The sequence below is a fragment of the Seriola dumerili genome, unplaced genomic scaffold (assembly GCF_002260705.1).
Source record: "Seriola dumerili isolate Sdu_G_001 unplaced genomic scaffold, Sdu_1.0 BDQW01000025.1, whole genome shotgun sequence".
In the NCBI taxonomy this organism is placed as follows: domain Eukaryota; kingdom Metazoa; phylum Chordata; class Actinopteri; order Carangiformes; family Carangidae; genus Seriola; species Seriola dumerili.
In genome coordinates, this window is record NW_019174280.1 from 14,736,823 (window position 1) to 14,764,611 (window position 27,789).

The 27,789-nt window shown below is 43.0% G+C and overlaps 2 protein-coding genes across 2 annotated transcripts in view; both read right to left on the reverse strand.

Moving 5' to 3' along the window:
* Nucleotides 1-20,718, reverse strand: part of foxo3 (forkhead box O3) — a 46,735-nt gene extending 26,017 nt beyond the window's left edge. The window contains exons 1-2 of the mRNA XM_022765397.1: nucleotides 20,537-20,718; nucleotides 19,438-20,165 (exon numbers count right to left, since the gene is read on the reverse strand). Coding sequence (XP_022621118.1) covers nucleotides 19,438-19,995 — 558 coding nt within the window. The 5' untranslated portion in view covers nucleotides 19,996-20,165; nucleotides 20,537-20,718. The remainder of the gene's footprint in view (nucleotides 1-19,437; nucleotides 20,166-20,536) is intronic.
* A 4,513-nt stretch (nucleotides 20,719-25,231) lies between these two features.
* The window catches only part of LOC111240311 (lactation elevated protein 1 homolog B-like), a 28,276-nt gene continuing 25,718 nt past the window's right edge, over nucleotides 25,232-27,789 (reverse strand). Inside the window, exons 11-13 of the mRNA XM_022770273.1 lie at nucleotides 27,597-27,737; nucleotides 26,842-26,949; nucleotides 25,232-26,278 (exon numbers count right to left, since the gene is read on the reverse strand). Of these exons, the coding sequence (XP_022625994.1) occupies nucleotides 26,132-26,278; nucleotides 26,842-26,949; nucleotides 27,597-27,737 (396 nt within the window). The 3' untranslated portion in view covers nucleotides 25,232-26,131. The remainder of the gene's footprint in view (nucleotides 26,279-26,841; nucleotides 26,950-27,596; nucleotides 27,738-27,789) is intronic.

A 27,789-nucleotide genomic window follows, 5' to 3' on the forward strand; every position in this document is an offset into this window, starting at 1 on the left:
GGGTGGGTGGGGAAGAGTTGCCTAAATACATCATAATAAGTTCAAAGCTGGGGCAGAGTGAGAAGAAGACAGAGACAAGGGAGAAGAGATTTAAAAAAGGAAATCGAGAAAACCAGACAGGCAGGAATGTACTTTACCTCATGTGGGCAGGGCTACATCTAAACTGCTACTACACCCCTGCTACTGTACAGAATGATGGGTTCCTAATAAAAAGAAAATGCAGGCGGGTGTAAAAGGGCGAGATGTGCAGATAGAGAGACAGACAGACGTGGAGAGGGAGGGCAGCAAAGAACACAAAATGCTGCGGGGTGCTTTTAATGTGAGGTATGCAGACAGACATGGGTGCAGAGGGAGTAGTAAAGTGAAGTGTACAAGACTTTATTTTGTCTGCTTTTCACAGTCTGCTTGTCTGGGTTAGACTACTATGGGCAACGCCTAGGGAGCACCACTTACAGGGGGCGCTTGAGAGTGTGTGTTTCTGCGTGTGTGTATGTGGGAGCACTTAGGGGTAGAGTAAGCACTGTAGAAGAATTTGGGTTAGCGTGAATTATTCACTGGTGTAGCCGAGTACAGCAGCGCCGAGCAAGGCTTCTCCTCGGGCGGTGCACTCCCTTTAAAAGCTGGAAAGGGACGCGTGGGGTAGCTGAGGCAGGATTGCTGTGCATATCAATGGGTTTACTGTGTCCACAAAGTCACAACCCAGCAGATTAGATAACCTAACGATCCTCTGTCTAAGTCGTTTGTGGTTCGCTGTGATGGCGCCCTGTGATCGCCGTCCGTGTGAAGAGCCAGCAGCTGGTTTGAAATAGAGGAAAATCAAGCCATCCTCCCAATCTGTTTCCCTTGTTCCCTCTTCCATTCCACCTTTATCCGTGATACACTCCCGTTCTCTCTCCCCTCCATCTCTTCCCACATTTAAATAGAGAGAAAAAAAACCCTGCTCTTCTATATTTGCCAGCAGTTGTCTGTTTGGATAGTGAGTATATTTGTGTTTGTGTGTGTGTGTGTGTGTGTGTGTGACTAACACACTGTACTATTGCACTGTTGAGTGCAACAGGGCACTCCATGTTAAATCAGTCCCTTCCCCCACCTACACTCCTCTGCCCGCTTCCTTCTCCTCCCCCTCGCATCCTCAACTTCCCTTCCTCTTTTAACCTCCCTGCTTTATTCCCCCTTTCCTCTCTTGCCTCAAGTGTCTCTGGGTTTGAAAGTTGGAACGTGGCCAATTAACACAACAGCCGGTTCACCAAACCGAGGTGGTGGAGGAGGGGAGCAGAGAGAGTGAGAGAGAGAGAGAGAGAGAGAAGGCTCACATCGCTACACACTGACCTACATACACTTCCACCCAGCTGATTGAATCCTACGTTGAGGCCTGCGGCCAATCACGAGTGGGGGTGGAGAGCGAGCCAGCCAATGGCATCGGCCTCTCTCCGTGGAGCTCTTGCACTGTCTCCATACAGTTTTCAGTAATCACACAGGGTCAGAGAGAATGAGAGAGACAGAGAGAGAAAGGGTGAGCTTGACAGATGAGAGCCACAGAAAATGAGCGAGGGAAAGAGACAGAAGCGGGAGAGGGTGAGGCTGAGAGACAAAAAATAGAAAGGCAATGTGTGGAAGCAAAATGTGGCTCAGACAGACAAAAATAAACGGTTGCCGCTTCCTTGTTTGCTCTCAGCCTCAGTGTCTTATGGTGCTACAAATGTAGACAGATGAAGGCTAATACTGGCTAATGCTAAAGAGTGGATTAGTGCCCCATATTTGTCCTTGCTCCTTTCCCGGCCCAAGACCCGGGCTAGCCTTTCCTGAGCCTGAGAAGTCACCTCTTTGCTCTAAAGTAACACTAACATCAATAGTGGCCCAGTTTTTATTTCCGTCATTTCCACAGCACCTCATGACCAAATTATTTTTGATTATTTTTCATGTTTTACTTGAACTTGAAGTTGGTTTTGTGATTTGTATGAAAGTTGCTGAAACCCTGTGATTAAAGTTTAAAAATGCTGAAATCCTCAACAGTACACTTTTTGAGGTTTTATGGTTTTGATCCGACACCAGTGACATGACCTGTTCTGTAATTGTTTTGGCAGGTAACCACCTTGTGACCGCTGATACGGTAGCTGCTAAACCTCATAATCCCATTATGAAGAAGGGAGCTGCATTCGATTTTGTATCTGTTCTGAGCTGTTATTCTTCTAAAAGTAAGAAAAAACATGCACATGTATATGGACTTTGTGCCAGATTAAGCAATCAATAAAAGTGCAGAGGATTTACTGTAGTAAGTCTGTGACTGACACCAACAGGAGAAACACTGAGCTCATCGAAACACAGCCTGAAGACAGAGCTAGTGAGATAACTTTCACCCACAAAAACAGATAACCAACACACACAGACACACAGACACACCTCTGACAGCGTGATGCCACCACACAGAGGATGAGGGCATCCCTGGAAACAAGCGAAATGGAAAGTTCAACCTGCCGCCAACTAACCCCAGGCTCTGAGAGAAAAGCTTAGGTTGGTGTTTATATTTACATGTAACATAGATGGTTTATTTCTATTCGATTCTATTCTATTCTTTTCTATTTCCAAGGGTCAATATAACACCATGGCATCGTTTTGCTGTGACGGCAAAAAACAGGAAAGGAAGGAAAAAGACGCTCAAACGCAAGACAATAAAAAAGCCTAGAAAAGCAAACTAAACGAAAAAGAGGGGGCAGCGGGGAGCTGCAGACAGGCAGCGTGAGGCACACTAACCCATATTTAAAGAGATGGAGGCTTATACAGCTCCCACAACAGAGCCAACACTTTGGAAATGATGGATTATGGGAAGGAGAGAGAAGGCAAAAAGCTATGATATCATGCCCAAGGACAAGATGGGATTTGAATCACTGGGTGTGCAGAGACAAACACATTCAAACGTGCACACATATGCATACACAAAGTCACACCACATACAGGTGCCAATATACGTTCATGTGCAAAAGCCCTCCTCCACACCAGATCTGCATCTGGTTTGCACATAATAGTGCGCACACACACACACACACACACACACACATGCAAATACACACTGTACATTAATCAGACTAAAAGCCTTTCAACCACACGGTGATGTCACTGCACAGCGATAATCAACAATCTATTCCCTGAGGATACAGTGGTCAGCGCAGGTCTGTCGCACATTGGTGGTCCATACATGCCCCCCACCCTGCCCCCCTGCCACCCCCACCCTCTTTTTTCAGTGGTCAGCTGAGCCAATCAGGGGTGATGGGTCTTCATGAATAATTCACACATTGACTCAAGTGCTCATATGAAAATGGATTCCTGACCAATATTGACCCGTCTACTTGAAACAAACAAAAAAAAAAAAGCACGAGCAGCACTCAACCCACTAAGCTCTCTCCAGAGTGAGGGGTCCGGGATAATTATACTGTATTGTGAAAGTGAGAGGGGTGGAGGGGCTGGTGTGACCCTCCAGTCTGAAAGTAGTGCTATCGCAGAGCGCTCTCACGGTGAAACAAGTGGTGGGGCCACACTAGAGCACGTTGTACTATTCAGGTGGAGGGTAAAATTGGAGTTACTATATGTTTCAGAAGTTGTGCTTGTTGGATATAGGGAACAGTGCTCGAAAATCCCTCCTCCTTTTGGAATCGGGAGTGACTTTCGGCAACTTTTTTCGAAACTGACAATCCGTCAACCCCACCCACGTCACACAGTGTTTGGCCAAGTGGGTGGAGGTGAGAAAGCAGGCAAGATTTTGACCTTTCTATCCATCTTTCTTTTTCCATTTGTCACACAACTACTGTATGTCTGTCTCATTTGGTAACATGAATATCTCCATGGAGAGACTGTCTGAAACTGTAGTCTCTTTGTCTTGCCCCTCTCTAACATGGCAGGTTTCTCATCTTCAATTATGGCCATAACACTTTTGCCTTCAGATGTGACATTTCTTCAAACTAGGCTGTTTCGAGCGTGAACAGACGATCCACCGAGGCAAAATAATGCTCTGTACTCATCAGTGAGGCTGCTGCTGACAGTGGACGCCACAGACAAGCATTGCCACTGTAGTTTAGGGATTAATACAATTCGAGTCCAACCGAGGACCATTACTGCATCTCTCCCTCTTTTCCTGTCATCCCTCTCCACTGTTTGTAATAAAGGTTTAAAAATGCCCAGAAAATACTTAATACTTAAAGTGTGAGAACATTTAAGTTAAGACTTTGGTCAGCAGCACAAGAGAAAAGTTGTTTCACGGTAAATCCTCAGACACATGGTGATTTCCCTGTTTGCTCTGCCTGCCTTTTCTACTTCTACTACTATGTGAGTTACTTCAGTAATTTCCTACATTTCCCATAATGCCTTTTGACAATCAACAAAGAATATGTCTTAATGTGTCTCTTTGAGCAGTCGGTGGAGACAGTACTCTAATATTCATTGTGATAAAGCAAAAAAAGTGAGGCACTCATGGTTTTCATGTATATTTTTTTATGATTCAAATTCAATTCTGCCTCCAAAAAGCTTGTTACCATCTCAACAGGATTAAGAAAAAAAAAAACCACTAAAAGACAAAATGCGATGCAAGGTATATGCAAGGTAAGTTTTTGTAAAACCACATTACATCACTTTAGCGTGGATTTCTTTTTTTCCTTTTAATCATCGTCAGTTATAGTCGCCTATAGTGTGTAGAGTCTTTTATTAGATAGTAACAGTGAAACAGGGTGGGACAGCACATAGTGTCTGCTCGCCCGACTCTCCGGCCAGATCACATGAGCTCCAACACTGTACATACCCCTCCCCCACGCGCACCAATATGTCGAGGGAATGACAGAAGAAAAGGAGGGAAAATTGAGGGGGAGGAGACAAGCAGAAGGCGAGAGGCCTACTTTCTTCTTCCCAACTCTTGGTCTCCTCACATGTCATGTTGACCTGAAGGCCTCCTCTGGAAGAGAAAGTGTGTGTGTGTGTGTGATGTGTGTGTGTGTGTGTGTGTGTGTGTGTGTGTGTGTGTGTGTGTGCAGGGAAAGTGAGGATCTCTCTGGGGGGAGAAGTACAACAACAGCTGAGGCCAGGGCTTTCCCCTGCATTATTAGCCCAGCCCCCTCTGCGTACAGTACCACACACGCACGTGCCTATATATTCACAGTGAGCACAAAGCCTTCACTTCATCGGGCCCCTCGACATACAAATGCCTGGAGCAGAGCATGGAAATAAGAAATGTGCACTAGAGAATGTCTCCCTGACTGCTTGCACTGTGTATTACTCCAAATTTATGTGTGTATATGCATGCTATGTATGCATGCTTCTTTCCCTCCAAGTGTGCATGTGTGTTTATGTGTGTATTTGGTGTTCTGCCCTTGCCGTGGAGCCATTTTGAGACCCTCCAGGTCTTGAGGTCAGTGTCTCTGGGTATCGGTTACTCTCCTCAGCAGCACTGAGGGACTAAATGATTGATGGACAGATGGCTCGCTGGTTGGGAAGAAGGTCGCCGTGGGAACAGAGGGATGAGCTACAAGTAGAGAGGAATCACACATGCATACACCAATAATGCTTATAAACACACCACCACACAGGGTGGAGATGAAGGAGACAGTGTGTGTGTGTGCACGTGTGTGTGTGTGTGTGTAAAACAGAGAGGAAAGCTCTGTGTCTGGGTAGAGCGGTGCCCAATGTGCCTTGGGGCTTTGGAGCGATTTCATGCCCCCATAAGCAATGAGATGCACAGACCCAGACACACACACACTCACACTCTCTCTCACACACACACACACACACACACACACACACACTGCTGGGCATCCTCTCTGCCCAACTACCCTCATCAGATAAAAAAAATGCATGGCACGTGGTGAGAAATGGCAAACAAGAGAAGAACAAAGATAAGCAAGTAGAGAAATCTGCTACAACATGCATGCACTAATGGTCACTAAGCAGAGTGCCCTAACTATTCATAAAGCATCTATCTGTCAATATTATTGGCTGAAGAATACACATCCAGCTTTCTTTGGTCAGTGTGGAAAGCCTTCAGTGATTATTTCTGAGAAAGTAGTTTATGCCTTTTCAACCTTTTGCACAGAAAAGCGTGCATATAAGTTATCTTGTTACCATGCTTACATTTTTGCAATTGCAAAGTTTGTGAGCAAGAACAGTCATAAATTCATCATAAATCATAAATTAATATTACACTAACTGATCCTAAATGCCATGAAGATGTGGAAAGTATAGCCGGACCTGATTCTGTGGACAACATAATAAACAACTGAGTCTCTTGCAGTTGAATTTGTCTGACGACTTCGGCGTAGGCCCTTCGTGAAAGGAGTTCCTGAATCTCGTCATCTCTCCGGTTACACATTTTCGTTGGCGTCTTTGTCTAATTGACCCTTCTGCTTCACCCTTGGATGCTTGTATTCTTTTTCCGGCATGATAGAAACGTCATCAACACGCCCACTCGCTCGTTGTGAATTGTCGGGACAGTGACCTGCTCTGTTCTCACATGGGCTCAAATGGAAAGTTTGTTTAATGTCCGGTCAAACTGATTCAGATAGCTCCTCCAGGTAATGTCTAGATCAGCTCAGGGTTGCAGTGCATGTGTGGAGTTTAGTCTATTTCCGATAGTGATGGTTCCCAAAAAGACAAGGACAAAACCCTTAACACAGTTCAATGCCTTGCTCAAGGACATTTCCATAGTGGCTGTTTATACACCCAGCTGGTCCAAGGATATGACCTGGTAACCTTGGTCTCATATCCTCAGTGTACCATCTATGTTTTAGACCTGACTATCAAATACAACACTCTCATGTTGAATTTCAGCAGAGCAGAATATGAGAGGGAAGGTGGAAGAGGTTCATTGCTTTCAGCTGAGCAGCTGCTCAGGGTCGGACATAAGCTGTAGGTTTGTGGGTGAAAGATCACACAGAAACCTTCCTCTCTGGGTTACTGGGCCAGCAGTCAAGTTCTGAACTTTCCCTTTGTCAGCTTAAGGTAGATATGCCCCAGCCCACAACCCTGGAGTCAGATTTCACCAACTCCACAGTCTCAAGCTCAGCCTCAAAAGAGCTGAATTCATTTTGCAAGATTCTTCTGTCAGCTCTTCGGCTCTTAAGTCTTCTCCCAATCAAACAAATTTGTCCCAAAAAAAAAAAAAAAAGATTTGGTTAAAGGTCGAGTCAGTTTGTGCACTGTCAGCAAACACATAGGAACATGCTTATTATTATGATCGACCGGTATCTGCTGCTGCTGTGCTCTGGAGGCATATCTGCAGACCCTTATCGCCCCCTCCCCTTCCCCCACTCTCTCTAATAAAACCCAGGTGTGCAAACACATAGGTTTACCTAGGTCTCATAAACGATAACAGATAAGGCGAGAGGAGGGGAGAAATGAAAAGGAAGGAGGCCCAGTTCCTCAGATCCACAGTGACCTCCTAATCTTGGTTGCGACTTGGCCTGGTTTTTTCATTCCCAAAATACACAAGAGACAGAAAACCTGGAAGCTCTTGCACGGACACAAAGTCATTTATTGCCTCATCTTCTCATAAGTTAAAGATATAGAGATAAGACCCAAGTGATAACTTGTATTTGCTATCTACAGTACTTTGTAATCAGAAAGTCACAGGCTAGAAAACTGCTACGAGGCATCATAAAATCTAAAGGGTTTAAGGCGTCAGCCAGTTCTCTGGGAGCCATGAATATCTGTCCAAAAAACTGCACCAATCCATCCAGTACATGTTAAGATATTTCACATGATAAATGAGAAGTATAAGGCATGAAAAGTATATGGCAAGATCTAACCAAAAGATGGCAAGTGGTTGCAATTGATCACGGATCCAGTTTTCAACTGTGAGTGCTCCAGAACAGATGGATCCCAGCTTTTAAACAGTGACTTGAGAAAGAAAAATTGCCTAATTGAAATTCTATCCCTCGCGTGTTTTCTCTGTACCCTTGCAGTTAGCCTCTCGTGCAAACAGGAGGAGAAAACACTAAAAGCTGATATTTTCACATCTGATACGTGTGAAAAACGTAAATTACGCAAAACAAATGGGATTTTTTCTCTTTTGCGCTCGTGTAAAACCTTTCATCGCGTTCAGTTGCAGTCATGAACAAAAACGAACACACAAGCACACACGCACGCTCTTTGATGTAACTTCAGCTGCTGCCATCAGCCTCGTCTTTCTGTTTCAGTGTTCAGTGGCTAAAGCAGGCTCAACAATGGTTTGCCTTCATCCCACAGTAACCCGCCTGCGCGCACACACACACACACACACACGCACGCCCGATGCACACTCACACACATAACCTCTGAAGTCCAGGGCCATAGTTGTGACTTCATGAAGAGTGGGATTAGTGCTAAGAGGCTGGTGTGTGAGGGACCTTGAGGCCGAGTAACACAATAGACTCCGAACCGGCAGCTACACGCAAACATCTGAGGAGGAGTTGAGAGGCTAACGCACACACACTCACACTCAAACTCACACACACTGTATTTTGTGCCAAGAAATCTCTGTGGGGACTTTATGGGAACTATTATCAGATGTCCAGAAAGAGCTGAAAACATCATTCCCTTGTTTTAATGATGCATGGAGGGAGCCCAGCATTTGTACAGCAACACATCTTGAGCGGTGTAATTCACACCAGAAACTGACACGCTTTACATGTGTGATTCTTACCTATAGTGTTTCAGAGTCAAGAAAATCCTGTGTCCACATAGAAAGCCTGTGGGTTGAACAGGTGGCTGGCAGGCCAGCGGCTTGATGGCACTCTCAGTCTTTGCTTATCAAATCTGGGAGTGCCGCCTCTGTGGTTGGAGAGCTTCCACCTGCAACTCTGAGCCTGTACAGTAGGTAAAACGAAACACTGGCAACTGGACACTGTTAGAAAACGTTGATCTTTTTACACAACAGACTGTTCGTTGGGCTGCATTTCCCATTAATCAACTTTCATTAATACAGTACGCCCAGTGCAGTATCATCCTTTTTCACTGATTACCTATGTGGTGCCCTTTTTCCCGTGTGTTCTGCTATAATGGCCATCGCTGCTCGTGATCACTCTGTAGGTCTTTGTGCAATCCCTTCCTGTGTGCTACAGGATTTTTCCTGAGAAAAAGACCTACCTAAATCCAAGGATTTACAGCAGCCACGTTAGAACAGTGGCTAAGATGCTAACCGTGTGACTAGAGTGACCCTTGTGTGATTCTAGCTGGGAACCACCCTCTCTCTGCCTATGTTTCTTGTCTGTATCTCTGACCTTGAGTAAGAGCTTTAATGATTTGGGTGTAAGTTGAATTTTAATTGTGTTGTGTTGTATTGTATTACTGTTTTAGAGACGTTTCGAAGTTGAAAATCATCTGAAAACTTAAATCTCTTAAATTAATCTCCATGACAATCTTACTGATTTCCTCTAAGGAGACAGGGTAACAGACTTTAGAGACAGGAGCAAAATGAAGGTATAAATAAATATTTCTGGAGTTTGCTGTTGTTCCCTACATACACAATCAATTCAGTTCGGTGGCCTTTGAAAGGAAAGGAACTATTTCCACTTGTGGTGAAATGAGAAGGACATGAAGAGAGTAGCACAGCTATCAGTGGCTCAGACACTGACACAATACATCACACCACTTGGAAAGCTAATCATTATCACCTGTGAGAAGTATCTAAATCTGTGACTCATACATCTGCGAACACATGACACATTTGTACACACACACACGCACACGCACACGCACACGCACACAGACACACACTCATACAGGTGAGTTAGCTCAATTTAGCTGTGGCTATGGTTTCCAAAACACTTAATCTAACATAATTCCTGTTTAATCTGCTGTCATAAATCTGGAATAACCCTGACTGAGAAGGGGTGGGTGGGGGTGGGGGCAGCAACGACGACAGTGGAGGGAAAGCAGATAATCTTGGTTTTTAAGAGCGAGTGAGAGCAACGCAGAAAGACTTGTGGAAGTGATTTTTCCTCCATGATATGTCAGCAGCACAACACTTTATCACTTTCACCCCCCACCCTGCCCCCCACATCCCCTCATTCCCCATCTCTCTTCCTCCTCTGTCTCCCGCCTAAGACACAGAAAGCTTTATTGGAGTAAATTAAATGTTAATCAGGAACAGTAGCTCAGCCCGGCCTTTGCAGACTCAGTGATGCCAGATAGGGGGAGTGGTGTAATTGAAAGAGACAGGCTCAGAACAAAACAAATTAAAGTTTAAAAGCCAAGAGTCGCATTGGCGGGCCAAATTCAGAGATGATAACTTCAAATCAGTGACGGGCAAATGACTGCTGACCGAGTTCAGATGATGATGGTGGACAGAAGGGGGAGATACCCAGACTTACACCTGCTTCACTCATAAACAAACAAAATATGCACAATTAATCAAATATGAAAACTAGGCTGGACAACTCACACAGACAGTGTGTATATGATATGTTAATGTGTGTGTGTGTGTGTGTGTGTGTGTGTGTGTGTGTGTGTGTGTGTGTGTGTGTGTGTGTGTGTGTGTGGTGGTAGAAGGAGTCGATTACAGAGGCGGAGGAGGCAGAGAGGCAAGGGGCCCACTTCAGCAATGTGGTTATCGGAGAAACTGAGAAGCAAGGCCAGAATGGGAGGTATGTGCAGCCTGAGTGCTTGTGTGTGTGTGTGTGTGTGTGTGTGTGTGGTTGTGTGTGTGCGTAAGGACAGGGGGCGGGGGGAGGCGTTCAGTGGGTCACTCTGTTATCAGCTGTCAGCCAAACTGCGAGTCGTCCCCCCCACCTGCTTGACAAGTTATCAGTTGCTATGGAGACAAACAAGTCACAACCCCTCCCCTTCTTCGCCCTGTCGACACAAGTATGCATGCCTTTATGCAGACACACATATTAAACACACACACACACATACAGTATCTGAGGGCACCTGGATAGTCATTAACTTTACTCTTGGCTCTCCTTCTCCGCCCAGTGAACACTGTGTTTGCTGTATCAATAAATACATGGGTTAGAGAGCAATAGATAGAGGTGGAAGGAGAAGAAGAAGAAAGTGGAAAAGAAGTTGCGTTAGCTGATGTGGTGTGTCCGCTGTCAGTTTCCAACAGATACAATCATTTGGACTGAAATTCTTACTTAAAGGAATAGTTTGGCATTTTATTTTCTTTCTTGTCAAAGGTTAAGTGAGAAAATCAATACCACTCCCATGGCTGTATGGTAAGGCTGAGGCCAGCAGCCTGCTAGCTTGGCTTAGCATAAAGACTTTAGTAACAGCTAGCCTCGTTCTGTCTAAATGTGACAAAGTTCACCTACAAGCACTTCTTAGGCTCATTAACATCTTCCTGTTTGATTAATCCATACTAAAGCCAAAGTGTGTATGAGATAATTTGTTAAGACTGTTTCTTGGCTTGGACCAGTAACTTTATGGGGCCCTGACTGGTTGTCTGGCAACCGCTTCAAGAAATGGTCCTGTACATAACCTCCCTAAAACCACTATGTGTCATTTTAATACTTTGGTTTTTGCATGGACTAAACAAGGAGATATTAATTATTGAGCTTTTGTAACATTTGGACAGAGCCAGGCTAGCTCTTTCTAGTCTTTATGCTAAGCTAGGCTAAGTGGCTGCTGACAGTGTCTTCATATTTACTGCACCGACATGAAAGTGGTATTGATCTTTACACAGAACTTTGAGCAAGAAAACAAATGAGTGAATTTCCCAAAATGTTGAACTATTCCTTTAAATTTTACACCTTTACTCTGTAAATAAGTCCACAGCAAGGAGTCCCTCGATCTCAGGGGCACTTCTCTTCAGTCCCTTCAAAGCTAAAGCTGCTCACTACTCATAAAATAACTTACATACAGTAGTGTTGATGTAACAGTGTAATGCTCAGCAAATTCACTATGAATTATCTCTGTCAGCATGTGAAAAGTGGTTGTAGATGCTTGTTTAATCAATACTGGCTCTTTTTTTAATATAACTGATTGATACAGTGGCTCAGACAAAAATACCCTTCTGCAAACACTGTGTGCAGTGGTGTAACAGTTATATTTTTTTAACCCATAAACATTTTTGTTTTACATATTTGTATTTGCAGGGATATATTATTTAGACAGAGCAAACTGGGCTAAGTAGGGCGTGTAATTACTGGTTTCCTAGATGTTTTATTTATTTTTCCAGTGACAGACAGACAGGATGTCTTGGAGCGACACACTCGTAGTATGATTTTCCAGTCAGACTAGTGTTTCTGTATTCTCTCTTATAAAACTACAACTTTCCTCCTCCATATGATTTATTGATTCTGCTAGAGAATACTGTTCTTTGCTTAACCTTACTCCACAGAGGTCAAAGGTTAGGGTCAACTACAGAACATTACAGTACCGAGCTGGTTTGTTGTATATTTGTCCTAAATGTTAAAAGGAATATATTGTTTTGTGTTTCTAGGGGATTTCTGCTATTCCGATGCATTTCTTGCCTCCCTACCAGCACCAGCTCTTGATGATGCAGCTTCAGCACTGCTCTTTGCTACAGTTATCTGGCTGAAACACTAGTTTCATGCAGCAACCGTTGAAGAAGATCAGTGTAATCTGATGTTGTATAAACTGCTGAGCAATTTTTTTGCAGTGTGAGGGTGTTTTGATAGCAGGATCAGAAGTGTTGGTGATTCAACAGGCGCTGGAAAGATACTGAAACATGATAGTTCTTCAAGCTCAGTGAACAAGTTAAAATTAATCCTCTGAGAAAATTCCACCTGAGATTTGTTATGATGCGGGCTGCAGAAAATTACAGCATCAGCATAGCCAGACACACTCACTGTTGCTAATAAACTGAATATTACAAAGTGTGACATTTTTCTAGGGGAGCTTTTTTTTTCTTGCTGCCTCAGTTTGAACTGAATAATTGCCTTCCAACTGCTGCCTAAAAATACTCACGTAGAAGAGAAATAATATGTTTAAAGGAAAAGTTTTCTTGCTGAGAGTTAAATAAGAAGATTGATAATAGCCTCAAATCTGTACGGTAAATATAATGCTGGTAGCCAGGTTAGCCTGGCTCTGTCCAAAAAAGGTAACAAAATCTGCCTTCAAGTATCTCTAAAGCTCACGAATCACCATGTTATATGTTATATATAAAAACTGAAAACTGAAAGCCAGGATAACTGTTTCCCCCTGTTTCCAGTTTTTATGCTAAGCTAACATTTTGTGTGATTGAGTGGTATCAATCTTCAAGAAATCAAGAAAGCAAATAAGCCTTTTTCCAGGAACATAACAGCAGGACACATTATTATGTATGAAATATGTTATGCAAGGACAAAATGTACATGCGGCTAAAGAGTTGACAGTTGCAGCACACATGCCAGTCTTAATCCAGCCCACATCTTTAGCACATAATCAGCGAGTGAGACACAAGTGTTTGTATTTTAGATTTTATCAAGGAACGGGCATGTACAGGCAGCTGGTTTCTGGTTTTGCTTTGTGCATGTGTGTATTTAACACATACAGACAGACAACTCATCATATAAATCCTGTGACCTGTCTGCCCCCCCCCCACCAACTATCATCATCATGTTGAGCAATTCAAAGTCATGTCTGAAATCTGATTTTAACTATGCAGTACAGTCACATCGAGGTTTTAGGACTATTCATTTAATTTACAATCTGCATATTTTCACTACAACAACAATGACAATGTGGCTATAAAGTCTCAATTGCCTCAAGAAATGCTGCAGTGGTGCCATGATGTCCGCAAAAAGACAGGAGTCAAGGGAGTATGGAGCGTAACGAGAGGAGAAGCCCAAGATTTATCTCCATTCATTAGAGCCCACAACAGATTTCAAGAGTTGTACTTCAGAGGAGCAGCGGCAAGCTACAGGGAGATAGCTTGTTTTTGCTTGTGTTTTACATCCAGACAAATGAGGGAGCTGGCAGGAAAATAATGAGGGATGGCATGAGAGAGAGAGAGAGAGAGAGAGAGAGAGAGAGAGAGAGAGAGAGAGAGAGAGAGAGAGAAGGGGGGGTATAGAGTGCAAAAGAGGAGTTTGAGTGATGAAAGAGAGACAGAAACTGTGAAAGAGGGTTAGCCTTTAGCCAAGAACAGGCTCTTAAAAATTAATACAGTGATCTGAATTCATCCCGAGCGCACTGAATAATTGAGAAGTGTCTTTGAGGAGAACAGATCGTGCGGAGTGTGACACGGCTGTGGTGGTGAGGACGCAGAAAATGATGGGAAAACCAGTGAAAAAACAAAAAAAAAAAACTGCTCTTCTTTCTTTTTTTCTCGGCCTTTTGAAGCCATTTGAACAAAGGAGAAGTGTACAGATTGTGTACACAAACACACACAGGGGACTAGTCAACTTGATTACTGTATGTCTGCATGTTTCAAAGAGCAGACTAATTATGATGAAAGATGGGTCCACTTTTGACAGACAGATGGACAGTGAGAAAGAGACATAGGAACAAAAAGAAAGAGGAGAAACCTGCTGAATTCACCAGATGGCCAAAAGTATGCGGACACACCTGTTCACATACTTGTGAATTTTTGGTCTGAAAGTTGCAGAAAAATGTCATTATATATTTGCTTTCTTGCAAAGAATTAGATTAAAAGATTGATTCCACTTGCCATGCCTGTCAATATGAAGCCAACACCACCAGTTAGCTTAGCTTAGCACAAAGGCTGGAAACAAGGGGAGAGTTGAGGCCAGTGTTTGTGGTAGCTTCTTATTTACTGTGCAGAGATAAGAGTGGTATGGGTCTATTCATCTAACTCTCTGCAAGAAAGCTGATAGGTGTATTTATATATCTATGTATATATGTAAAACAGTGAACCATTCCTTTGGAGAAAATCTTATTGCTGCAGCATGCAATGACATTTTAGATAATAGTGTGCTTCCAAATTTGTGTTAACATTTTGGAGAGGACCCCTCCCTGTCTCAACATGACAATGCTCATGTGCCCACAATGAGAGGTCCATAAAGAAATGTTTTTTCTGTGTTTGGTGTGGAAGGACTTGACTGGCCTGCAGATTCCTGGCCTCAACCCCAGCCAAACACTTTTGGGGAAAGTCTTCCCAGAAGAGTTAAGGCTGTTACAGCAGCACATTAATGGCCATGCTTTGGAAATAAGATATTTAAAATTCACATATGGATGTAATATTCCGTTGTCCACATACTTTCGTCCATAGAGGGTAATTTTCAGAAGTAAAATCTAATTGCGAGAAAGCTCTTCGCGGCATCCAAAGACAAAAATGTGTCCATTGATTGGAAATGGAACTAGAACAGAGCCTGGGGGTTTTCCTCCACGCAGAGGTCGACTGCTCCAACACTGTTCAGACTTGGAGGGGTGCCGGGAGCTGGTGGGTTCCCATAACCCATCGCCCCTTTACCCTCACACACCCTCATACCCCTCCATTGGGAATCACAGCCAGAGGGCAGTTGTAATACACCAATTTAGAGCAAAGCTTGTTAATTTACTCCCTCAGCTCCCCCTCCCTTCTGCTCCTTCTACTGTCTTCACGCGCCCCTCAACTACACACCCACCCACCCACCCACCCCGACCCCCTCCACTCCCTTTTTTATTGCCTTTTTGCTTCAGTTCCTTCAGCTTGGCACGGTGCCTGCTCCATCTGAGAGGCCTCCTGATTGTGCTCTGAGTACCTGAGCACACACACCCACTCACACAATTGCACACAGACAGCCCCTGTTTCCTGGCTAATCTTTTTTTGGTATTTTCTGCAGTATTATAAGAATTTCCTTACTAGCCAGTCATCCTATGTAGAGCTTACCACTTTCATAGTGCTTACAAGTTTATATTCCAGTCACTAGCAACCTAGTCCTGCAATAATATTTATGGCTGACACTGGGATCTTATTGCCCACATAAAGCTAATTTCACTCTACATTGATAGACAGCAAATGAAAGGACTAATGTTGTTTCCTTTTTTCTTTTTTTTTTTTTTTTTTGCCAACCCCTTCCTTTTTGTCAACCATGTCCCGCTCTGATAGGAACAATAAATAATTTCAGTCCCACAGAATCAACACTTTCAGCTCGCGAGGCCATTAAAATGGTAATCAACCTGCCCAGTGGGCTGACAACGGACTGTTTTCCATACGCCTGCAGACATAGTCAGATGGGGGAATGTGCGGAGTGTGGGGCAGCGGCATATGTGTGTGTGTCCATGTGTGTGAAGGTTGTGCCATGGGTGAAACTCTATTTCTTTTGGACTCTGTTGAGAGAAAAGGTGCGTTAAACTCTTGTGGTCATTACTCACTGATTTGTGGTTTTAGCTGAACATTAAGTACCTGCAAATAGCCATCAATTATAAGAGGACATTAAGGCTAATGTAAGTGTTAAACAACAACCTCAGGTTGACAATAAACACTGCTCACTGTAACCCTCAGGGTCTTAAAGATGAAATAATCTAATTATTCTAATGAGTCAAACTCATTTCAGACCTCTGTATAAATTAAGACCTGCAGCAGGGACTCAGTCATGAACCCTGGTGATAAGCCTGAACATGACCAGGCAAATGCGCTGTATATGTCTGTGCATGCCTGTCTGTGTGGGAAGGTATGGCAGGTTTAAAAACATACATGGGAACATAAGAAGTCAACTTTATCTGGGATAGAGAGAACTCTATGTACCATGTATGTTACCATGTGTGGCTATTAAAACCTCATAACCATAAGTGAAATGATCAGATACAGTATGTATATCTGTGTGTGTGTGCTTGTGTGCTTGTGTGTGTGTGTGTGTGTATGTGTGTGTGTGTGCACGCTTGGAGTGTCACTGTGACATAACTAGGTCTCGGCCTATGATGGGCAGCTGCTGGGAAAAGGGAGTCTGTTACAGCAGGGTTAAGTAACACTAGAGCACAAGGTTCAGTGCAGCCAGGAATACTTGCACATGCACACACACACACACACACACACACACACACACACACACACACACACACACACACACACACACAGGTGCATCCACCTAATCTTTCGATTATGCGAAGACACACAGATGAAAGACGCACACACTCAGAGAGTTAACAGACATGTTTACAGGTGCTATTTTGAGATGCTGTCCGTCACTCCCCCGCCATACCAGAGCTTCTCTTAGCACACATTTTAGCAGCTCCAAACAGTCCTGCCCCTCCAAGCACACAACTTCTGCTGGAAAACTCCTCACACATACTGGTATGATCTGTGGTACCAAAAAAGGCAGAGTGGTCCAACACATGAGCTGTCAAACTCACACTCACAATTCAAGAATGATTCTGATTTGATTTTCTTCATCATGACTGACTTATTTCAAACTGTGGCATATTTCATTCAACACAAAAAATAAATATTCAGATTGATACCCAGCCCTTAGAAACACAGACTGTAGATTAAAATCAGGACTATATCATGGATGACATCAAGTGTACAAAGTGTAAATACTAGTAAATGACTGAACGGTGAGTTTCTATTAAAAGCATATCCAGTGGCCTCTCTTGGTTAAAGACAATCTAAGGTGATAAAAGATTTCCAAGTGTTATGCTTGGTTGTCTCAACCCACTTTTACCAGGGCTAATGGTTAACTGACAGAGATATGAAGCAGAATGATGTAAGTGGGAACCTGGGAGAGAAACCCAGTGGGATTACTAGGATTTGCTCAGCAAATCTCCTCAACAAAGGTGCCCTGACTGCATGAAACTGTAGGTGTTCAAACCCGGCTCTGTGTGGAGGTGAAACCTAAGAGTCTCTAAGAGTGAAATGGAGAGCAGAGGGGCTTCTGAATACGTCCCTGTATAGTTGTAGACTTCTGAACACCTGGCTCCTCAAACTGGCTTTGGTTTCACGGGCTTTTTCACTAAAACCTGACTGCAGCTTGTGACATTTTCAGGCCTTAAATGCAGAGGAACCTGCTTTGTCTGTTCTCTAGCGATGTATCACCCTAAAGAAAAGTTTCTGTTAATGGACTTCATCTAAGCTTTATGGTAGCATAACTCTGTTTGAAAAAGACACAACTAGAGTCTGTAATTAAAAAAGTTTCTTATGAGAAAGCTAAAAAAAAAAAAAAAAAAAAAAAAGCTGCAGCCAACATTTATTGACAGTCCATGTGTAACACTAGACCACCGACAGCCAGGCCCTCATGCCCGAAATTCCAGGAGTAACAGCCCTGCATGGTGATGGTGAACCGGGCCTTGACTTGGTGGGGTTACACCCACAACCTCCCTCTCTGCTCTTCACTGGACCATATCACATAGCAATACTTGAGAAGCCCTGACAAAATATGGCCTATAGGCTCCACACCCCATGGGACAGGTCCTTCAGTTTCTGATGGGTTATTAATCTCCGCTCTCTGACCTTCTGCCTCTCCCTCCTACACACTGTCTCTTTTCGCGGGTCCCATATGTCTTTTGGGTGACCAGATCACCGCCTGTAAAATAAGCTGTACCCTTAACACCTCACCTAAACTCACGGCAACCCAGTAGTTATGTAATTCCCCCATGGCAGGATCAGCAGCCTTGGCAGTTGCCTACCTGACCCAAGAGACTGACACATCCTTGGCAAGGTTTACATAACAAAAGGCAAACAGGGCAATGCCTCTGTGGTTACAGTAGCATGGTGGAAATTCAGCTTCTAAATTTATGAGCAAAAAAAATGAAGGGATGGAACCAAGTCATTATAATATCACTATTCAAAACCACAAGAAGACTAAATGACTGTAAGTGCACTGGATGGATTTTTCATAGTGGAGGTAATAGTCATAAAACCAGAGGTCTTATTAGGATTCACGTGTTTCCACATGGCATTATTGTTATTAAATCGTTTTGTTTACATTCAGCTCCTTGTCCTATTAATGGATTAGCTGCTGCTCAGTAAACTGTCTTATGTAATTGTATCATTCTCTGAGCGTCTTAAACGCGGGTTGCGTCACTCAAAATAGGCCACTGTGTTTCCAGACAAACCGGTTGCAACGTTTCTGTTTGCTCTAATTCCACACATGTGACTGTGGCTGTGGCCTCAGAGGAATATTATGCACATAACTCATCAGAAATGACTTAAAAAAAAAAAAAAAAAAGACAAAAGGACATGCATCTAATGCAAATTCAATCAAACCCCACAGCCTTATTTGACTGTAAAATGTCCGGGGATAACTGCAAGATATCATGTTTTGGTCAATTTAAGAGATAATTATGTGTGGTTCACCAAACCTCACGCATCTTAACGAGATTAATGATCTTAAATAACCCCCTAACGTGATGCCCCCCCCCCCTCTTTTTGATTGCATTTACCGACTGATCTGTAATTTCCATTAGAATGACAATGAAAGCCATAATGGGAGCCAGACTTTCCAAATAGTCGCTCGTAAAAATAAGACCGCTGTGGCATAATTGTGTGCGTGTGAGTGTCTGTGTGTGTACGTCAGTGGGTTTACAAGCCACATGCTTTTTGTTTTTGTTTTGATGGAGGAGGGGGGGGGGCATGGGGGGTGGGGGGGCGACTCTTACCTTCCATCCTGCAGAGCTGTTGCTGTCGCCTTTGTCTTTGAAGTAGGGGATGGATCTTACCATCCAGTCATAAATTTGGGACAGTGTCAGTCTCTTGTCCGGCGCGCTCTCAATAGCTTTGGTTATCAGGTCGGCGTAGGAGAGATTTCCCCAGGCGTTTCGGCGAGATGATGCTTTCCTCGGGGTCTGCTGGGCAGCCAGGCTGCTGGGGGTCATCGCACCAGAGGTGGCCGTCGGGGAGTGCGTGGAGAGCGGGGAGCCTCCGCTCTCCTGGCCCGGGGATGAGAGCGCTCCATCGGCGATGGGGCTGTTGCTGCTCTGGTCCTCTGTCGCCACGCCAGAGCCATTGACACTGATGGCCGTAGGGGTGGCATTGTCCTCTTCATCATCCTCTTCCTCGGGGATAATATCTGTGTCATTGCTCTCCGGTTTCACCGCGTTCGAGTCTGGTCGTGGCAGCGGCCAGGTGCAGGATCTGGGCCGCTTCTGGGGCTCGAAGTCCGGGTCGATGACCACGTCCAAGTCCGGGAGTGGATCGGCTAGCGGAGCCTCAGCCATTATCTCCTGCTCAAGTCAAAACCTTGCCCCCGCTGCCAGGTAATAAAGTTATAAGACAAGAGATGAAGAGCTGTCAAAGTCGCGTCCCATGAATGCGCGCTCCCGTTCTTTGTTGCTATTCCACACCAGCGAAGTCCCAACAGGGCTAAGAGCAACTTAGTTATTAACGCCTGTTGAGGACATAAAGAAAGAATAAATAAACCCCAAAACACTCGGTTGGAGCCCAGTTAAAACACAACCTATCCTCCAACAGATATCCTACAACACTACCGCTGAATGTGTAGCCTAAAACATTCCGTCAATGAAGCGGTAATAAACTCTTTCTTAAAAATACCAAAAGGGTTTAAATGAAGCTGTTGCCTCTTTGAGCTTCACTACATTCATAATAACACACTACTTGCTCATCAATAGGAGCTCTACACAAAATCCCGTCAATGGTGCAAGGATCTGAATCCACCTACTGGAGATCATTGGAGGGGAAAGTGCTCAAACCTCATCACTCTGGGAAATAAATCCCCTCTGAACACTTTAAATGAAATACCTTGCACGGCCAGTCACTTGCGCTCCGTGGTAGCAATAAAAAAAAAACCCAGAAGAAACTAGATCCTGGATTGTCCACAGCCACTTCCCGATGCCATCTTGACTCTTTTCTTCTTTCACTCCTCAAGTGCGCTCAGCCGATATAGAGACAGATAGGATGCATGCAGGGCAAGTCAGTGTCGATGTGGAATAAGACTGCCACCTCACTCTGGGTTACTACTGTATCTCGATTTGCTCTCCACACAGCGCTGCGTGCGTGCGTGCGTGCGTGCGAGCGTGCGTACACACACACACACACACACACACACACGAACACGCACACAACCACACACATACATACACACGCGCGTGCGCACACACACATACACACACGCATGCAAGTCGATCAAGGGCCGGCCCCCTGGATCCTGTGCATGGGATCGCCTTTTAAAGAGACACTGCAGTCCTACAGGACCGCGCTGCTTCAGCTCAGGTAGAGGCTAGGACACGTCCTGACATGTTACTTGGGCACAGAAACAGAGAGACAGAAAGAAAAAAGAAAAGAGAATCATTAGGCTACAGTGGAATGATAGATTCATTTTAGAAAGGGGTGTTAAAATGGTGTTTACAACTTTAATGTGCAGGATGTCTCATGGTGTCAGTAAAATAATATTTGGTGTACTACAGGTGTGCTACAGGTTTCTACTTTGTTACAAGTCATTAAATTTGATTTTGAAATGGCAGTTTAGGGCTGAAACTTACAATTGAGTCCATTATTGAGGAATGAATTTTGTGATTTTTTTGGCGATGAAACTGTGATGAAACATTTAAGTTTCAGTTATCAAGATTCACCTCTTAAGCACTTTATTAATAGTTGGTTTTGGAATAGAAATAATTTCAAAAAGACCTATAGGCTAGTCATCATCCAAAACATACTACTACAGTACTGTAGTTCACTACAGTAATGTAAACATTTGTCCCTGGAGAAATATTATGATGTTACAGTCATACCATAAAATATGAAACACAATATCAGTGAAAACCTACACTTGCTTTTGAAAGTTTACAAGAATTACACAATCATTTTAGTACAGGATTAGGTAAATATTTACACCTTTTAGGAAACATGAAACATCCTGAGGAGTTTTCATATAAAAATGTACTAATATTACTCTTTGTTCCACAATAGCACATGTGTTTTGATTCTATTTGTATTTAATTTGTACTGTATTTAAATGCAATTACTATATAAAATGCTTTATGTCATATTATTTTGCTAGGCTGTGTGTTGCTGAATTGATCGTGCTTCACAATAAAAGCACTTATATCACATAGATTTCAGGTTTAACCTTCACATATTCACTCCCATCATCCTCTCCTTGCTGCTGTGTGAAGGCTGATTGCGCCTTTAATCACTGAGCAAGACTGTCAATCAAGCCTGTCACGGCGCCTAGACCACGCCCCCTTTAAGTCCAGGGTGACGTCATCGCGTTTATTAGCCAGAGATAAGAGGAGAGAAATCCTAGATGGTTCTCCATCCTGTAAATGATGCTCCCTCCTTCCTCCTCCTCCCCCTCCCCCCTCCTCCCTCCTCCCTCCTCCACCTTCTCCACCTTTGGATAAAAACAGCCTCCTCCACGTCTTCTTTGTTTCACCGAGGACTGCCTGCCGTGCAAGGTGCACGTCCAGATGCGCGAGCTCGTCCGTTCTGTGCAGGAATGCGCGTTCACAACTGACCATAACAAGATATATCTTTAATATCACTGCATGGATTTATGTTTCAGCTTCACTGTATTTTTTGAGTTTATATTTTAGGCCTATACTGTGATTTGTTAAGAGTGAGTGCATTGCTCCCACTGCAGTTTATTAATTGCTAAAAACATAAGTTTGAATATATAGAAGTGTATATTACACTCTTGCATTTGTGTTTTGTTTGTACACTATTTTTGAACTGAGTTCATTGATACACATTTAATCAGGCAGATTGGTGCAGCACACACTCTCTCTCTCTCACACACACACACACACACACACACACACACACACACACACACACACACACACACACACACACACACACACACTCGTTTACAGCTGCAGTCTGGAGTCTGTACTATACAGGATTACAGGAGTTAGTCAGTCTACACATTCACACATTGTGTGATGGTTTTGTTTTCTTCACATCAAAGAGAATACCTGATGCAGCAGTTTGGTTCCTGCAGAGAACTGTAGAGTTAACTGCTCACTGGATGTACAGTGAGAGGTTAGGATGTGTGAATGCACAAACACTGTCAGGCAGAGATATTAAAAAAAAAAAAAAAATCTTTGATATTATTTTCATTCAATTTTTGTATATTAAAATAAATAATTTTTAGCATGCATACTTATTTTGCGATTATTGATGATTGAGTAAAGTGTGGCATTTACTTTTTATCCCATGATGAACCCAATAAACCGATGAAGACCTGCAAAGGTTTAAATCAGTCATTTATTTGAATGTCTCAATACAAAGCCATTTAACTAATAAAAGGCTTTTAGAATATATTCCACTTTGTGTCTGTACGCAGGGTTTGCTTTTAGTTTTTTCATGATTTCAGCCCTTTTCCTTCAAGGGCACCAGTGTTTGTTTAGTGAGTGCATCAGCATAAGTAGCCATTAAGCATATGATTATTTTTCTGAACCTAACATACTGTTTGGATGTTTTAATATTTCTTTGTATAGTCCACAACACAGACTTTTATTTACTTTTTAAATAGGTATAGAATTGCACCTGCAGATTTGAGTAATAGGCTAATACTTATTTGATTATATTTGATTAGACATGTGTTGGTTTATGTGCGGAACAAAATAAGTGTTACATGTGTACCTTAATTACCTGGCTGCAGTATCTCTGGCATTTGGCCAAGTTACTGCGTACCAAGATAAGCCAGCTTCTCCTTACATGCCCCTATTGAAGGCCATAATAAATGTTGCACAAGGCATCAATCATGCACGCAAGTGAGCAAACACACACACACACACACACACACACACACACACACACACACACACAAAGCCAAACCATTTATAATGTTGTGTCTGTTCTTCTTTCCAGGACAAATTCCAACCAACAACTCATAAGCTCTTCTAGGTTGGAGCCACGTAACATGAGGTTTGTATAGTACAATCCAGTGGCCTGAAAACCTGATTGAACAACTGCATCAGGACAATGTCTGAAATCCATTCAAGTACTCAACATACTGGTATTGGCAACAGTGCTCTCTTTCATTCATGTTCACAGACTGTTTAACATCAAAGTTCTATAACCTTATAAAGCTAAATCTAATGAACACTCCAGGCATTAAGGAACTTTTTGTACTGTACATTGTATCCAAACCTAAACATGAAGTAAAAGCAGGAAAGTGTCACAGCACAGGTATAATATTCCCGCGCTCCCGTTTCAACTGATAGGACACTGAGAAAGGGACAAAAGGTGAACTGTTTTCCATCTTCCCTCTGTCAGCATGGGGTATAAGGACTGTTGTCCAGAGAGGATGGAGACTATGGCCACCCCTCTAAGCCAGCGTGAATCATCCAATTAAGACAATCACAAAGCATGTCGGCCATCTCTGTTTGTGTCTGATGTTTCCCCCAAACAGCGTAATGCTCAGATTGGATTAAGGGCCTCGGAATGGGGCGTGATTGATTTTTCTTTAATTGAGAGTTATGGTGGGATAGACTTGGGGCCTTTCCACCAAGTCAAGCACTTTTTAATGATACACATCATGTGCATGTAGCAGTACACACACACACACACACACACACACACACACACACACACACACACACACACACACACACACACACACACACACACACACTGTGCAGCACACACACACACACACACACACACACACACACACACACACACACACACACACACACACACACACACACACACACACACACACACACACACACACACACACACACACAAAGGAGCCATTTACTGTGTCTTAAATCTAATTAGATTATACATTTACTCAGGGGATTTTGCACTTGTTTTATAATACTGGCTACTTGGACACTTGTTACAAACACTGTACCTTATGTAATGGTCTTGGTTAAGAATCTGTAGGAGGTGCTGCTTGCTGTTCTGACTGTAGTTCTCAGGGGGGGCTGCTCCAGGCTGGAGTGGTGCACTAGGATGACCTCATCCTTAGATGGACGCAATAACAAACCTTCTAGCAATTGGTTACCCTCTGCTGCCACCTACAGGCAGACAGGATGGAGTTACACCACGGAGTAAAAAAAAGTCTGCCCTTCAAATATAAATGAAATTCAGATTATGAGAGTAGTCTATATTTTCTCTAACAAAAGTCAAGGTTATCCTTTATCCTTTAATATATTTACAGCAGAGAAAAACCGAGTGAGAATCATAGAAACCCACACTATACAAATAAAATACTATTGCACATGTTACAGCAAAGATTATTTTAATTACCTGCAAAGTGCACTGAATTCAAAACTATAGGAATCAACAAAGTGTATAATATAAAATATTTTGGCATACCTCCAGTGTCTCATTTCATAGAAAAATGCCTGCATGTTGAAAAAAAAAAAGTAGAAAAGATTCTTTAGATGAAAAAACATACATTTCTTACATATGCAAAAGCTGACGAAATGTGAAATAATTGTGACAAAAAAATGAACATTTTGGTTGAAGGACCTACTTTATTAATCAATATGCATTTTTTTTTTTATCTATGACATTGGACTGCTGATCTTGGCCACACACCCACGTTACACTACTTCTTTAAAAGTCTAGATTCAAGAGTTCAAACCTTGCCTGTACTTCTGATAGAAACAAAGTTCCGTGTTAGAAATAGCAACTGTAGTCAAACCATCCTGGTAAAGTGTGAGTCAAAATCAAGATCAGTTCTAATTGATTAAGAATCAATGCCAGGCTAGCAGCTACTGAGCTGAACATACAGATGGCTCATCCGTTCCCTAAATACAAAATTCTGGGCTCATTCATTAAAAACGTGGATTAACATAATGCATAACATTTTAAATTCACACCAGGTTTCACACAGTGAGGGTTTATTTTCAAACTGCACAGGCACTGGTGTAGCTCCATAAAAACAGAAAGAGCTTGAGAACATTTTTCCCTTTCCACTGTCACCACTAGAGGGTGGTAGCCAACTACTGTGAAGGACACTTGGTCCCCTTTCTTTCCTTGAAAGAAGCACCTGTCAGGGTTTCACACATGCTGGAGAGCTTTTTGTACTATGTAAAATAAATAGTCCTGAAGGGGGAGAGAGGACGCCTCTCAGAATAGGACCAAACAGTAAAAAGATATAACACACATGCATAAGATGAAGAGAAGTTCAATCCAAAGGAAAACAGGTATCCAGTTTTACGTAGTTCTATATTTCCTATGGATACCAGGCCTTTTCTGGACAAATTGAAGTAAACTGCTGCTTATTCCCTAAAACATTTAGCTTTGGTCGCCCAAAATAGACTTGATCTGTTCTGTTTCTGCTAAATAGGAGCTTTTGCTTATGCAGCGTCAGTATTTAGTGAGGTACTGAGTTGTCCGGAGGTATATAATTATCCTGGCAGTCAGAACTGGATGTTAGGTGTTTATGTGTTTATTGCTGTGACTGCGGTCTCCCTCCACCCAGTACGACTCGGTCTGCATCTCCATCAGTCTGGAGACGGTCCTCTGGAAGGCAAAGATCTCCTCCTCGGCTGTGAACAGAGTCAGACGCTCTGCTGCCTCCTGAAAAAAAGGAGCCAACACCAGAGTTAGCAGCTAATGCACTCCGGTCCAATCTAAACTGAATGAATAATATGCACTGGGGAGGAAAGTTTCAGGGCATAAGGCTTTGGGTTCGAAAAGGCCAGAGCGGCAGATATGCGGGTGTGAACACTGCATTACTGAAAAAGCTGAAAAGGGTCTCAGTGAAACTTTCCGGGAAAGCATAATATTGTAAAATCAAATAAAACTTCAAGCTGAGCGATTAAAAAAAAAAAGTCACACCTGTGTTATGTGCAATGTAGTGAGGGTTAATAGGTATTTCAAAGTGGTTTGTAATCAAACGCAAATAACATGGTGAAATCTGATACAATAAGTTAAGTAACACAGCATTACATGAAATGCACATTGGACTTCGTATCCTTATATACAGGTATATGTATCCTTATGAGGGGCTATGAGCTGAAAGAAAGAGAAATCAGTGATGTGATTTTCCAAAGCTCATGTATTTTTCGATTGTTGCTTTTCTTCGTTTTTGATATGAGATGATGATGGTTTCCCTGCTGCTGCAGCAGATGTGATCTTACCCCGCTGAGGCCCAGGTCGTCCAGCAGCTGTCGGTCCCTCTCATCCTCCCCTCCAGAGTGGACAAACAGCCGGTCTAAAGGAGCCGCCGCCAGCAGCACCACTCTCACCTGGGACACCGAGTCGGGGGGAAGGAGACAAAGATCAGACACGGGAATGTCCAGTTTGTTTATGGAGGTAACTTATTACATTATTAACGATTAAGAGTGTATTTCCTGTGATCAATATTAACTGAGAGAAGTTCAACATTTGTTAGTACAATACTTATAACTGGTCAATTTGAGGTGTTTTATTGCATTCCTGAGATGATGTGAACATTGACACAATAAATAACAAAGGGATAAAATTACAGCGCATAGGAAGTGAGGTAATATGAGATAGACACAGTGTTTGTTCAGTCTAAACATTCACATAGAAGTAGAAGAATATTTGTGTCCTTTTTTTTCATGCTTTGAGTTGGTTAGTCCCGATGCTACAGCATACAGTTATATTTTAGACAATAATCTGCTTCAGACTTGGTGGCAGAAAATTTGTGTGAAGCCCTTTCCTGTTGCACACACCTGTTTAATGCTGTTGTGTATGTTTAATTTAGGAACGTAATGGGAATGTAATTGTAATGATGGTGATAAGATAAACACAACGGCACAAATATAACTTAGAAATCAAGAGGTAATGAGTGATATGATATATGCCTTTTTTTTTTTTTCCAATCTATTGTTTATTAACAAGCCCATCCCCCATATGTCAGCTGGATAACCTTGTTGTCATAGAAGTTGTCTATGAGGGTGGTGAAACGTCTGGCCTTGTCCTTCAGTGTCAGCGTCAGCCTTGGAACGTGGCGGATAAATACAGTGTCAAAGAGCCGTGCCATCTCCAGGTAGTCACTGGCACCCAGAGGCTGGAAAACAACAACTGAGCAGGTTAGATACCAGAATAAAGTCAGACCTGAG